The 16,113-nt window shown below is 40.9% G+C and overlaps 1 protein-coding gene across 2 annotated transcripts in view; it reads right to left on the bottom strand.

Moving 5' to 3' along the window:
• Positions 1–16,113, bottom strand: part of PRKX (protein kinase X-linked) — a 1,617,443-nt gene that overhangs the window by 80,223 nt on the left and 1,521,107 nt on the right. For both annotated transcript variants that reach the window (XM_044072450.1, XM_044072451.1), the window contains one exon: positions 881–1,025. In XM_044072450.1, coding sequence (XP_043928385.1) covers positions 900–1,025 — 126 coding nt within the window. In that variant the 3' untranslated portion in view covers positions 881–899. The remainder of the gene's footprint in view (positions 1–880; positions 1,026–16,113) is intronic.

A 16,113-nucleotide genomic window follows, 5' to 3' on the forward strand; every position in this document is an offset into this window, starting at 1 on the left:
CACAACTTATAAATAAATGTATAGTATCCAGATTCAAAGAAATTATAGTCCTGCTGTACTCATTAGACTGATAATAGAGTACAATGCATCATTTGGCATGTACTTGACTAGGCACTTACAGCAGCTGGAGCAACCTCAGAACTTCCTAACAAAGAAAATACCAGGTGTAAACAACATGTCCTGTGTGCATAAACTAAACACCCTATCCTTTACTTTGTCTCCTAACAACTATTAAGGGGTGACATGTGACTGACCTAGGAGGTACTCACAAATACAACCCTGATGGAACTGCTACACATCTGCAAGTCAAACAGCATGTGGGCCACCCGATCTTGGGATCAAAACTTAGTCAGCGACTTAAACAAAACATGTTGAAGAGACAGATATGTCTCAGAGATAGTTCCTTTTTTGGAACAGGCTTTCTATTCACATTAAGCAGAGCCCTTCCCTGGTCCTCTTCATATGTAGTTTGGATCAATGGATGGGGACCTGTGATACACTTCCATATAAACTTTAGTCCTTTTGTTGCCACAGGGGTGAAACCAGATTCTGAGATTACACATTATAAGCCTGGATCTTCTGGAGTGCCATATTAAGCAATACTCCTGTATAAGTAGGTGGTCATCCAGTGTGGTATACACAAGATGCAACAAATGGAAGAAAACTTGATAAGTCAAACAGCTACTTGTCTGAGCTGGTAGAAACATCCTTTGATAGCTGCAGCTCAGAGAAACAAGTGTGGAAAAAAGTTTAAACATTTATATAAAAAAAAAACTGACAAATTATATTCTTAAATATCATGACTAAAAGTCTAACCAATAAATAAAAAAACTGACAAATTGTATTCTTAAATACCATGTCTTTTAGAATATAGCATTACCATTTACTGACTCTCATGGTCAAAAGTTCTTGAAAATTTCTAAGTCTTTAGAAGATACAGGTGTGGCTTTTTTCCAGTCATCTTCAGGATACGCTTCAAAATTAGAAGTATCACCTTCATGAGTCACCTTTGGCAGTATTGGTGGCTGAAGAGAAAAAGCACATTACAAGATCACAAATGCATGTATAGTCATGCAGCACAGTTAATCTAGAAAACATAGCAATTAATTTTACCTAGGAAGGCAATTTTTAGCTTTCTGTAACATAATGAGACCTGCCACGAAATAGGATCTTTGAAAGAAAAACAATCCATGCTTATTGCAATTTTCCTGTTTCAACTCTCACATAGTGATTACTCAAACACAGCCAAACATTGACAAAGTTAGTGGATAAAGTAGAGCAGCTCAAAGGTTTAGTCACCCTAAGGAAGTGGACAGGTAATGTGGACATAGACTGCAGCATCTGTTTTTTTCCATACAATGGTTGTAACTACAGGAAAAAGAATCTAGCTGGATTGTTATAAAAAACACAAATTATTTATGCAGAGACAGCTGGACTGTGTAGGAAATGGAATAGTATATGTAAAATGTGACAAAACTATGCAGATGACAAAGTGATAATAAACTGGTTTTCCAAATTAATCTCTCAAAGCACTGTGAAACTTAGCTAGAGCAGGTGGTTGAAAATTAGAAAGGCTCTAAGTATTAAGCACTCACAGAAATGAGAAAATCTTCTTTGTTACCATAAAAATTCAACCTTCTGAATAACCATGCCAATAACATACATTCTTGCAAGTAAATAAAAACCTTTGTCAGTTTCAGAACTAAACAGAACTTGCATGAAAGGCAACCTGCCGACAGACTGTAGGTGGGAATCTGACCACCCACATGAGATAGCTGAGCTGAAAGGGCATTACAGTACTAGTCAGTAGGATGGCTTTCCTTCATGCCAGCAGGACTCACAAAGAGGCCCTACAAGGAATACAAGGCTTACAGGAAACACACACCAACACATTTACACTTTCCCTAGATTTTTAAACATTTTGCTGCATTTTAGCTACACTGCAAACAAAACAAAGAGCTATTATCTTACAGCAGAGTACAACACTGAAACAAAAATCCATGATTAAAGCAACAATGTAATTCTAAATAAACAGTGAGCAGTGGAAGCCAAATCAATTTTGAGCTACAAAAGCAGTGTTTTATTTATTTATTTATTTATTTTTATTTATTTTACATTTGTTTACCGGGCTAGTCTAACTGGATATATTTCCATTTTCAGTAGAGGCCCGGGGAGAAAAACTCCAAAAACAGCATAAAGAAATTAAACAACAATACTAACACAAAGTAATAGAAAGATTTAACAAAAATACCAAGAAATAGTATAAAAGTGCAGAGATTAAATTACACTAAAAAAAAAAAAATAAATAAAAAAACTGAATAATAAAAAAATTACATATTGGTTAAGACAAGTCTTTTTACAGTATCACACATGAGGTATTTTATAATACAGAAAGGATAGTATTTGTACAGAGGGATAACATAATTTTAGTAGTTACAGTTACTGCTTTAGGGAGATAAGTAATGTAGTTTTAGTGCAACGTGAGAAAAAAAGAAGTTGCATCAGAAGTTAGGGTTGCTGCAGGGGCATAACCAGTGTGTTTTGAGGTGTCTTTTAAGCTTTTGTTTAAATAGTGTAAGAGAAGGAAGTAGAGTTAGTTCACTAGGTAATAAGTTCCAGTTTTTTCCAGCAGTGTTGCAGAACAGGGAATCACCCGCCAAGTTGCTGGTCTTGCTTATGTTAGCTAGAAGTTTACTGGAGGAGCGTAGGGAATTAAGATTTTTGCAGGGGATAATGAGATTAGCTAGTAGGGAGAGTTGTTAGGTTGGTAAAATATCTTGTGGGCAATAGTCAGTTGGGAAATATTAGATTGTTTTGTAGTTCCAGCCAGCCTAGCTGCTGTAGATTTTGACAGTGGTGAGTTCTAAAGGGATTACCTGTTGCAAACCTGGCGATGCTATTGTAAGAGTTGGCTAGTTTGAAAAGGTTATTTTTTTTAGATTAGTGTATATGGGTGAAGCATAAAGAAGAGTTGAGATTAAATGAGAGTGGGCAATTGTAGTTCTAGCTGTTGGAGTTAAGAAGGGCTTAATTTTGTATAATGAGCCCATTTTTCTGTTTACTGTTTTAATAATGTTGTTTATATGGTTCAAAATTAAGGTTATTGTCAATTTTAATTCCTAACAGTTTGGTAGTAGAGTCAGGAGATATAAAGATACCGTTATTGGATTTGACAGAGAAATCTATAGGGGTGGACTTACTGGTAGGAGTAAAGAGTAGGAGCTTAGTTTTTTTGGCATTCAAAAGGAGGCAACATTTCAAGAACCATGCCTCAACTGTGTTGAATACCTTCCGAGTCAGAGATGTAGTTCTGATGGGGAGTTAGCTGAACATATGATCGTAGAATCATCTGCATATTGTATGCAGGTGGCTTGAGGAATTGCTACATAAAGGTCATTGATAAAAAGTGAGAAAAGAAGAGGTCCTAGAATGGAGCCCTGGGGGACTCCAAGGTTGACTGGCAGGTGAGATGATAGAGTATTCTCCCAGAGAACTGCCTGTTGCCTATTGCTGAGGTAGGACTTGAACCATTGAATCGCCAGAGTGTCAAGAGAAAGGGATTCTAGAGTATTTATAAGAAGGGGGTGGTTTACCATATCAAAGGCTTTTGAGAGATCAATAAACAGTGCAGATGAGAGGATGTTATTATTACCGTTTTTATTGATGGACTCTGTGAATCATAAGAGAGCAGTAGTGGTACTGTGAAATGGCCTAAAAGCATGTTGGCAGTTAGCTAGCATGTTGTTTTGAGTTAAATGGTGTAGTAGCTGATGGTGAATGCATTTTTCCATAACTTTTGCTAAGGATGATAAAAGAGCTATTGGTCTATAGTTAGAATAGTCATTTGAGTTACCCCCTTTGTGTAGGGAGACGATGTGGGAGATTTTCCAAATGTCTTAGGTTCATAGGTTCATACTAGGCTATCTGCCCAAGGGCATTTATAAGCCTAGCCCATAGTTATGTGGCTTTCGCCACCCCTTTAGTTTGAATAAAAACTATGCCTATCATTTTGCTGTGCCTCTGTCAAGCAGTGACACTGAAGTAATCCCTGGGGTATATCTGCAATCTCCCATCCATTGGTCAAGATTCCTCTTGAACAAGGCCAGAGAGGTGCTCTGCCTCACATGTACCGGGATTTTGTTCCACAGCATAGGGAGTCTCTGGGTGATGAATCTGTCCCTCCAGCACGTTCTATTTATAACCGTGTCAAGGTTTAGGTCTCCGCCCTTGTGGTTCTGAGGGATCTAGATTTTTGAGGTGAAGCATATTCATCAAATCTGGGTTTGACATGGCCTTATATGTCAGGCACAGGTCACCTCTGAGCAAGCGGTATGAGACTGAATAGAGCTGGAGTTCTTTCAGTCGGGCAGCATAAGACATATTTTGAGACCCTTTATCCTTTTGGTGAGGAACTTTTGGGGCCTTTCAAGCTGCAGCAGGTGTCTGGTCAGATACATTCGAACAGGGCATTGTACTCAATCATAGGTCTAATGAGTGATGAGTACAGGGGCGATGACCTCCCTTGATCTAGATGTGAATCCCTTCATGATCAGGTGGGCGATATAGAAGATTTTCCTAACTACTTTAGCAACATGAGTGTCAAACGAAAGGCTACTGTCAACCTGGGTCCCTAGATCCCTGATGACTTTTTCTGTGCTCAGTGGATTGCCATCTATATGGTAGCTAGGGGTAACCTTGTTTTTCGAAGGGTATGACTATGCATTTTTTGGCGTTTAACTTCAGGCCATGGCTCTGGCACCAGTTATCCGTTTCTGTGAGGCCCTTCTGGAGGATATCTGTGTCAGATGTGTTTTCGACTATGGCCCAGTTTGCAGTCATCTGCAAACTTTGTCAGCCATAACCCTCCTGTGTTTGCTTGTACTTCAGAAAAGTAGATGCCGAACAAGAGTGGACCCAGGACTGAGCCCTGTGGGACACCACTTGTGACAGGCTTTGAGTATGACATAGCTCCAGCAACTCTGACCCTGTGGGTTCTGTCACTTAGCCAGTTTGCAACCCATCTTGTGATGTATGGGTTTACATTCAAGCTGATGAGTTTTTCGATGATACCTGAGTGGGGTATTGTGTCAAGGCCTTTGCCAGGTCGAGGTAGGCTGTATGGACTGCCTTTCCTCATCAATGGCCTTGGTGACAGTCTCAAAAAGTCAACCAAGTTTAAGAGGCAGGATCTGCCTTTGACAAAGCCAAACTGGGTTGGATCCAAAGTCTGCAAGTTCCCTATGTCTTTATTTATGAGTTCCATTATGATCCTCTCCATGGCTTTGCAGATCAGGCTTGTCAAGCTAATGGGCGGTAATTTCCAGGGTCTGTGGAGGCACCGCCTTATGAAGTGGGACCACAGTGGCGTGCGCCACTCCTTGGGTACGTATCCTGAGGTGAGGCTAAGATTAAACAGCTGTCCTAACTATGGGTTTAATTCCTCGTTGAGTTGGTGAAGCACACAGCCGGGCTCACCATCCGTCCCATGGATGCTGTGTTTTTTGCCTTAGTGAGGGCAGTGCTCACCTGGACGTTGGAGATGTTTGGGGCGCTACAATCCTCTGGAATAGATATCTCGCCTTTTGGGGGAGAAGTTTGCACTGAACCTGTCAGCCAGTATGTTGGCAATGTGTGTAGGTTCAGTAATTTTCACATCATTTTGAACTAATTCTGAGCATATCTGGGAGTTTCCTCCTAGGTTCCTAACATAGCTAAAGAAGGCCTTATGATTCTCTTTAGAGTCCTTGGCGATTTTTCTCTCAAAATTTGCCTTGGATGATTTTATGAGAGCTCTTAGATTTTACTTATAATGATCAAAGGTGTCTTACCTTTCAAGGATTTTGCTCTATCTTGTAGTAGCTTCCTCCTTTTGTTGTAGAGCTTGTTTATGGCTGGGGTCCACCAGACTGGACGTTTGCCTTTGGTACAGAGAGTCTTAGTTTTGTTTGGGATTGCCTGATCCATGCAGTCCTGTAGGTGCTGGTAGAAGGCATTTGTAAGTGATTCAGCGGTTTGAGTAATGTTTACCACTGGCTCAGGGGCCTTAAAGGAGACCACACTAGTTTTTAGAAGTGTGAAATCGGCTTTTGAGAAGTTTTTCACTGTGGTCTTTTTGTTTCAGGTGGGGCGGGATGAGGACCTCCAGCGAGATTAGTTTATGATCTGATCACACTAGTGAGGGTATACTTCGGTGTTGAACATTTTGATCCCATGTTCGTGATGATGAGATCAAGTATGTTTTCTCCTCTTGTGGGGATGGTGACTAGTTGTTCCATGGCATTTGAGTTTATGAACTCCAGGAATCTTTGGGTTAGAGTGTTCGGGCTTGAGTAGTGTTCCCAGTCTATATTAGGGTAGTTGAAGTCACCTAGTATGATGGTGTTTGGAGATACATTTATCCCCTCCAATGTTTTCAGGAAGTTCATGTGAGGTTCCTGAGTTTGAGAGGGTGGCCTGTAACATGCTACAAATTGCAGAGCAGTCTTGCCTATGGTTAATTGCACCTGGATGGTCTCCGATGCATCGTTGCCACCAACCTTGAGGTGTGGGTGTCCTTTATGAATATGGACACCCCCTCCTTTCTTGGTGTTGTCCGGATTTTGGGTCCGAACGCATGATATGAGGTGAAACCTGTTAGTGCTGGGGTGCTCTCAGGAGCCTTGAACCAGGCTTCTGTCACAGCACAGACATCGATGTTCTCCATATTGAGAAGGGCCTCGAGTGCATCTTGAGATTGAGACTTCTGGCATTGAGCAGCATTACCCTTAGTTTTTCCTTTTTGGTGTTCTAGGGTGGTAGGTTTAGAATTTGAGCCTTGCCTAAAAAGGCACTATGGGGTGGCAAGAGCCTTTGCCAATATCCTGAAGCCCAGGGGTGACAGGTGCAAGCCCCTTGGGCAGCAGCGTGGCTTGTCCAGCATGTCATCCCAGGCAGACAGACATTGGATCCCCTTTGAATGACACCAGAATTTAAGCCAATTATTAAAGCTGATCATCTTATCACTGTATTGTGGCATCATTCTAGGTGAAGGTAGGATACTGCTCAAGGTCAGGGTCATACCTGCCTGGGCTACATAATCAGAGAGCTCCTCGATGTCCCTTTTCATGTAGTCCAAGGAGGTACGTCTGGGATGATTCCCTCATTAATGGTTCTGTTTATAAGGATGGATACAGGATAGGCAGCTGCTTTCTGCAGGTATTCATAGGGTAGCTGGTCAGCAGAGGGAGTACAAGGCTTAAGATTTTGGATGATGTTATAGATTAGAGTGGTAGAGATGGGTTGTAAGTGGAATGTTGGGAAGGTACCAGATGTAGAGGTAGGGAGACTTGAGTTGTCAAGGGCTAGTTGATTGGCTAGAGATTGTATGGTCTCTCTGTGAAGCAGGTATTGAAGGCATTGGCAGTTTGATGGGGGGGTATTGTGTTCAGCCCCTAGAGGGGTTCGTGTACTACAGTGCCTTGGGTGAAGAAGTCTATTAATATTTGACCAGAACTTCTGTGGATTGTTTTGATGGGATTGCTGTAATTTACAATAGTAGTTTTTTTTGTCTGTGAGTATTGCTTTTTTGTAATATTTCTCAATTGTCTAAAAGTTTGTTGCTCGGAAGTAGTTTTGGAGGCTCTCCACTTAGCCCAGGATTTGTTCTTAAGTAAAATTTTTTGTCGAGTTTCATTAGATAGCCAAGGGGCAGGTTTGGACTTCATTCTAATAGACCGTTTAGGAGTGTGAATATCAAGGATAGCTAGGAATTTGGAGCTGAAATATTTAACAGCCTCTTCGAGTGGGAGAATTTTTAGAGGGTTCCAGTTGCAGGCATTAAGTTAATTTTGGAATAGTACTGGGTTAAAGTGTTTGTTGGTCCTTACGATCCTATATATGGGAGGGTTTTCTTTCCTTTGTCTTATAATATAAGTCAAAGTGTGATCACTTAGATCATCAGGCAGGGTTACTACCTTATAAGATTGTTGATGTTTATTGATAAGAATCCAGTCTAAGGTGCTCTCGTTATTTTTTGGTTTGTTAATTCTGGTTGTGGAGGTGATTGACTAAAGCCATGAAGATTAATATGGGAGGTAGGATTTTCAGTATTGACACATTTCCAGTTGGTATTGAAATCACCTGTTTCTTGTGGGTAGGTAGAAGATACTCAGTTTAGAATATCCTCTATTAAGTTGATATTATTGCCAGGCAGTAGGTAGATGCAGACGATATACAAGGATTTGCTAGGGTTGAGTTGAAATCTGGAGATACGTACTTCTGCCTTACTATCCTGGGGTGGGTTAAAAGGTGAAGAGGAGATCTGGAGGCCATCTTTAAATAGAATTGCTACTCCCCCTCCCTTACGTTTTGTACGGTCTTGTCTCAGTATATTATATCCTGGGGGGATGATTGCATTGTCTTTAGTTCCAGGTTTTAACCAAGTTTCTGTCAGACAGAAAATGTCAAAGGAGTGAATATCGAGGAGGGCATGGAGATGGGCGACTTTATTATTAATACTATGGATATTGAGATGTCCTATTAGGAAAGAGTTGGAGGGTCTAGCTTGGGTATCCAAGGTTGAGGGATAGGGGCTATATGTTTTGACTGTGGGGACAATGGTTGGGCCAGGGTTACGGTGGATGTCTCCATCTTCCAAGGAGAAATTCTTTTGTCTTAGTTAGTTTATGTGATGGAGACCTGCACGCAAGCATGTTCAGTTGACTGTGGTAGTGTAGTGGAGGTACCCATGGCATGTGGTGCGTACAGGGTGTTATCTCCAATATGTGCCAGTTCTTACACAGCTGAGCGGACTTGTCAGTGTCAATCAAGCTTAGGATGCCTGTATATATCCCAGTGGGATATCTGCCATCTGCACATCTATACAGGGACTAACAGTCATAAAAGTTACATATAAAGCTAGTTAGATATTTCACTTTCCTTACTGTGAGGTTATTGCATTTAATATGAGTGAGTATATGGTATTTAGCTAGCAGGTAGCTGGGAGTGATGTGATGTTTGAGTATGGATGAGGATAAAAGTTTGTACAGCTGTTTGTTTTTGGAGAATAGTTAAACAGGTCATAATTCACTTTTTCAAAGGAGGTGAAATGATAGGCTGAGGTGAGGGCAGGTATGATTGTGGCTAGGAGTATAAGCTTGGTTAGGACAGCATTAGTTGCTGTAGGCATAGTGTTAAGATTACTTAACAAAAGCAATGGAGGAGAAACAGGGATAAAAAATAAAGAGATAAAGGGTATGGCTAAGTGTTAAGGAGAAAGGAGGTTATCAAGGTTAGGTATCTGGTGTTAGATAGGGTAACCTACTATAAAATTGAAATTAGGGGCCCTTTAAGAATAGATAGGTGAAGGAGGGGTGTGGCTTAGGTATGTAGATTGGGTAGAGTATAGGATTGCAGGGATAGGAAGGAGGGTGTGGTATAGCAAGTACAAGTTTAGGACCACTGGGGATGGGTGTGAATTGGGGGTAGGGTAGGGGAGTGGAGCAGGTTAAGAGCAGACAAAGGAAGAAAGTGCTGAGACAATCTATAAGCAGCAGCCTCCTGAGGAGCTCCTGGAGGTAACAGGTGAGTGGGGGAGTGATAGTTCAGCTGTTTGCTTAGTAAGGGATAGTAATATGGAGGAAATAAGTTACATGAAGGAGGAAAACTAAGGAGCAGTCTGAGATAGCAAGAACATAGAAAAGTAGTCTAGAATTTAAAACGGGAAAGTAGGGGTATGGGATACTACATAAGCCTAGATTAGTGTGCCACCTAGTGGGCAAAAAGTACAGTGCTGCTGGAGGCTAAAAAGTAGAATAGAGATAGCTAGAACAGATGGCTCCGATACTAGTTACAAAGGGGAAACAAGTAGTTACTTATGAGATAGCGAGGGAAAATGGCTGCTGGTTGCCTGGCTCAGTAGTGTGGATTGCATACAACACTAGGTATTAAAAGCAGTACAGCTTGGCAGTTGACTTAGCGTAAAACATACTTTATTCTATCCTTTGGGAACTGGTAATTGAAATAGAATGGCAGGTTTCTTTTGGGGTGAAGAGGGGATGGCAGCGACTAGTTGTAGGGTGTTCTTATTGATCCAAATCTTAGTACAGGACTGTAGGTTGAAAGTTTCTTCTATCCTTTGGGAACTGGTAATTGAAATAGAATGGCAGGTTTCTTTTGGGGTGAAGATGTGTTAATCAAGGTAAAGTAAAATAATTACTATAATAATAATTAAACAGTGGAAAAAGTACCAGGTGTGATTACAGAATGAAGAGCAAGAGCACAGACAAGCCAGTAAGAATGATGTAAAAAAGAAACTGAGCTGTAAGATGACAGAGTGAAGCAAGAACCACAGAGGGAATATGTTTACTTTAAGGCAGCCCAAGGAAGGAGAAAATAGCTTTTTGAAGAAAGGGTTGGATTAGACAAAGCTACTCCTTAAAGGAGAAGGCATATGCACCTATGGAAATAAAGCACATATATTTGCTCTTTGGATTTTTGCAAAAGCACATCAAAAAGCCAGTGCTTATAGAGATATCAAACATGTCCGCTAGCTTTGAGCTTGGGGATACTGCTGCAGGTTGAGAAATGCAGTGAATGCTGAGTTTATTTTATTAATGTGCACAAATATATTCACTTGTTAATCATGTATGCTCACTGAAAACAAGTGTACTTTTTTCAGGGGTAACCCAGGAGCACCATCTCATTAAGTCACTTGCTCAGAGTCGCACAGTAGGCAAAGGAAGGTGAAGTAATCAACCCCTGTCCCCGTGATGACAGGAAGCAGGTCATCAGCAGCTCAGAACCTTAATCTTCTGTGCTAAATGCCCGCCATAACTAACTGACTGTGAATATATAATAAAAAGAATGTCCAGAGCAGGTTAAAGAATCCAAAATACTGGAAATCTCTGAAGGAGGTCTTACAAGGAAAACATGCAGTAGAAGTTACAGTCAACTGATCAAAGAATAAATATAATGAATGCCATTTTGAAATAAACACACAATTTAAAATTACATTTATTCACCCACTATACATCCATTATGATTGTACTTCCATATGCAACATAATCAACCCAAAGTTTACTGCACTTCATGGAAAGGAGAAATCATCTCGAACAGTGACTTGTTTCAGCTACTGTGCAGTTACAACCAAGCACTATTGAACAACCAGATGACATGGTTATATATTGGATTTTCTAAACCTTTTTGTAGACTAATGGTTTTCTGTACTTTAGATTTTTTTTCTGTCAGCTCAGTGTATTTTAAATCATTATTTCCTACATGTGCTATGCTATCCCTACTAAAATCTGTAGCTGCTATTCACAGCCGTTACACACATGCTTAGTGGATGTGTCCACTAGCTGCACACAAGCACAAGAGATGGTATATTCACAGAATAAGATACTCCTGTGTGCAGTCTTCGGAAAGCTGTGAAGAACATTGTTGACAAATGACAACATAATGTGTAAAAAATATAACCGATTCAATGTCATTCCTTCTTTTTGTGCTTCGTGCATTTTGCTATGCAAATATGCTGTGTGCACTTGCCTTACAAAAAGTGAATCCATGTCTTTTCCACCTACTTTACAATCTGTGACAATACTTTGTTTTGCGACTAGTATTGCATCCTACTTTGAGCTACTTGCTTCGATTGTACTGCAAACCAGTACAAGCAGCATTCCTTGGCAGCCTCAGAAAAGGAGATACAGGAAAAGGGTTACCCGTTACAACTTTGAGAAGCAGTGGCTGTGTGACAGGTTTTGGGTGGACAGAGAAATTATAAGTACTTAGGTATGGCCCACAAACTGGAACAAGGAGAATGTGTGGCCTTCATAGTCTTGTATTAGTACTAATATACTCTTGTGCCATATGGATGAGCATATCTATTTCCCAGTAACACCACAGGAACCAGGCAGTATTATTTAAGCTATGTACAGAAAAGCACATTTTCTTGAGGTGCTTGGTGTGACATACTGCTCCAATTTGGCTATTAAGGCCCTACATGGACCACAGATGGAGAGGTACCATAATAGGATGGGTCTACTTCGGTAGACCAAAATTTCACCAACTGTAAATTCATATCACTGAGATGAAAAGCCTGATGACCACACGACACCATCTGGAACACAGACTTCCCACTCCAGGTAAGTAACTGCTTGGCCATCCTGGGGGGGGGGACGTAAAACCAAAGGAAAGCAAACCCTCCCCCCAACTAAACATACCAACTCCAAGATCGCACTACCGTGGGGGTAAGGGGCAAAGTTCAACAGGGTGGCCAAGCAGTTACTTACCTGGAGTGGGGAGTAAGTGTTCCGGGACGTCTGTGTTGTGCAGTCATTAGCCTTTTCATCTCAGTGATATGAATTTTGGGTAAGTGAAATTTTGGTCTACCGAAGTTGACCCAATAGGATAGGTTACAATTACATCAATTGCAAGAAGTGTACGTGATGCTCGTGACTATCATCAGCCCAGCATTCTAGCAGTACCAATGATTTCCACATTTGGTACACAAGGTCACTGTACTGCCACTTACTGCACAGTAGGACACAGTACAGTTGTGTAAGCAAACGTAACATAATACTAGATATTCGAATAATCACTGCTTCAATAGCCTTAACTATATGGGTTATATCTTGCCAAGAATATAACAGCCGGGCAGATTCCACAATTTTAGGGCACCTTCCATGCACCTACATTGTCAGGCAGCTCAAGCTGAGCTGACTAAAAGACAAGTTTGGGAGCAAAGCCATTCAGAGCTTTCCTACCAACAAAAAAGGTGGAGGCTCAGACCTGAAAGGACAAAGCTAGGAACAACAAAAATATAAATGCCCACATCCTTAGCATAAACACCACACCAAAAAACAAGGGGTATGGAGGGAGGGAGTGGCTACTGAAGAAGTGATCATTTGAACATCAACTGCTAACTACATTTGAGAGTTGGAAGGGGGAAGAGTGCAACAGCCCTTGGAGAATGGTCCTAGCAAAGGTTGATCTGGACCTAGAGAAGGAATCAAGCTTATAGTGCTTTGTAGAAGTATGTACAGAGGGACCAGGTCACAGCTTCTAGAATACTTTTGAGTCCAAAAAGTCATATATGAAGCCATTGCCCTAGAAGAGTGGGCCTTGACCCTGCTTTGAATATATATATTTTTATGGTGAGCACAATAGGTAATAACCTTTGACAATCATTTGGAAAAGTCTGCTTTGATACAGGTTGTCCCTTCTTACCTTCACAAGAAATGAACAATTGATCCAAAGACCTGAAAGATTTGATTCTGTTAAGACAGTACCTGAGATGTCTGTGAACATCCATCATATGGAGCATCATTCCTCCTTCATATTTAGGTTCAGGAAAGAAAATGGGCAGATGAATAGTTTGGATTAAAGTAAACTCATATACCGCTTTAGGCATGAAAGAAGGATTAGTTCTCAAAGAATCACTGTCCCTATGAAGAATGATTGACTCACCACCAGAGCTTGCATCTTGGATACTCTTCTTGCAGAGGTCAGGGCAATCAGTAAATCTGTTTTCCATGTTAAGAACCTCAAGTCAGCCAGATTAGCTGGTTCAAATGGAGCAAGTGTTACTGTCTCTAACACAAAATTAAGATCCCTAGTAGGGGTCACTGGTTTTCTTGGAGGTGTCTTGCGCAAAACCACTTTCAAGAACATTTTGACATTAGACTGCATCAACAGAGGAGGATCCATGGGCAAACATGCTGAAATGGCTGACAAATGAACCTTGATAGGAGAATAAGAAAGGTCATAGGACAGTAACGTGCACAAACTTTGTAGAACCAGAAAAAGCTAGCATTGAATGGGTGGTGGTTGCACTGTTGGCACCAGGTAGAGAACCTTTTCAATTTGCTAATACAGGTATGCACCAATTAACATCCAGGATAGGTTTTATCCCATTGAATGTTAAGTGGTGCAGATGCTAAATGAACACTATACTTTGTATTGTGCTTCACTTAACATCTAGCTGCACAATGGCTGATCACATTTACATCCGCTTAGAAAATTATGGACGCAAATACAGTCAGATGTTGTGTGGAAGGATGCTAAGTGATGCACACCCATATATGATTTTCTAGTAGCAGGCTTTCTTGCCTCCATTAGTACCTGCTGCACAGCCTCAGTAAACAGCTGCCTAAATGGAATTAAAACCCTATTAATCACACAGTCATTTGAAGTTGATTGAAGTGAGGGTATCAAACACCACTGTTCTTGTGCGAGTAGACCCAGTCTATGAGAAAGTCTGTGGTAAATGCCCCTATTTCCAAAAGAAGGGAGAACAATGGTTGCGTGGACCAGAAGGGAGTCACCACAATGAAAGGGTGTAAAAGCATTCAGGAACACTATGACATTACCACTAAATGCATAAATGTTCACCCCTTGTTACATTCTACATAATATGATTATGCATCAGTCTGGTGTGCAGTACAACTGCCAGAGATAGTGACGGAGGGTGAGTCTTTTCTCCACATACCATATAAATATGCACAGTGCATATGGTCATAGTCGCCATCATTTGCATAGTGATCAGTGGGCTGTGGCACAAGTGCTAGGAACACTAAGGTGGGGGGTTGAGGAAGTGACCAGGAATGTGATAAACTGCCTGCAGACAAACAGCAGCCTTTATCTGCTGAAGCATGATAAAGAAGTGTAGTGTTGTGACAATGCAATAATGAAGTTAGTATGAAAAAATATTCAGAAGGCATTGCTTTACAACTTATTTTGCAGTGTCTCATTATCCTTTATTATTCTATTTTTCCTCCAACATGCAAATGTCATTTTTCATCATGTCTTTCATGTACTGGGATACTTTAGGTGAAGCTGTTTCTTTGTTTGGTGTATTTTCTCCTGCCACTTCTTGGAATTATTGTTTGATGTATGTATTACAATCTGTACAGTTGTGATTGAATGTCACTTTTGAATTGTGGCATACATGACATCCCCTAATGATAGTGCTAGGGATGGTCCCATATATCTAGGACAAGTGCCACCATGTGAGCTTGATACTGAGTTGCTGTGATGACGACACCTACTAGATGCACTGTGATAATGACACCTACTAGATGCACAGGATATTCTTGACAATGAACAGACAAGTCCTGCATAACCTAGACCTTGACTGAGAGGTCCTACCATAAGATATGGAAGTATGATGACATCTGGCGGGCTTATTCTTGGGCGAATCCACAACAATGACTGCACTTTCTTAGGACATATGCAATTGTCCCACCACACATGTGGACCCTGCCTTGGACAAGTATTGTCAGCAATGTGTGGCTAGTACATCTTCAATAGGGTGCAGATACAGACTGAGCAGAATGCCATGTGAGGAACTTTGCTCCACATGAGGATCATCATAGTATTGACCCTAGCATCCACATTCCCATGTACTGGTGAATTTCTTCACATTTATCCTGAAGACTACAACCATCTCTACCAGACTCTCAGTGGCAGTAGCTTGTACCTGAACTATATCACAACACATTTGCTGCTCTTTGAACAATACTTTTTGTCTCTCTGCAGGCCAGTTGGGACTAATGTCTTCACCTGGCAACCTGTGTGCAGGCTGCACAGTGGGTAATGGAACTTTAGACATTGCTGTGACTTCTTGCAGATGTTCAGCCTCTCCATAAGAAAAAAGTGCAATTTAACCCCTTCTGTTAACGGCAATTCCTTGTGATGTATTGTGTTTTAATTCTACTTCCCTGGAACATGGAGTTACCAACTTGCTATGTGGGAGATGGCACTGCCAGCACACTTTGCAAATGTGTGCCACTGTCCTGAGGCTGTGTCATTACACGGACACCTTAGCTGGAATACAGGGCATTCAATGTTGGTAAGCCACAGGATGCAAGAAGATTTGACAGGATACAATTACACCATAACTTACTTTCATCTTAGTTCTTTCACCAACGATGAGACCTGACAGAGATGGAGGTGCACTGTGGATCCAGTGTCTGATACCATAAACTCCAAAAGTAATTTTGAAATTCAACAGCAGCTTGGCAATGGTTTCCATAAAATATGGTAGCTGACACATGGGGTAAAAATATTTATTTTATTTTATTTTTATTTTACATTTGTTAACCGGGCTAGTCTAGCTGGATACATATCCTTTTTCTT

This window comes from Protopterus annectens, chromosome 5.part0, assembly GCF_019279795.1.
Source record: "Protopterus annectens isolate FY-2018-M chromosome 5.part0, PAN1.0, whole genome shotgun sequence".
NCBI lineage: Eukaryota > Metazoa > Chordata > Ceratodontiformes > Protopteridae > Protopterus > Protopterus annectens.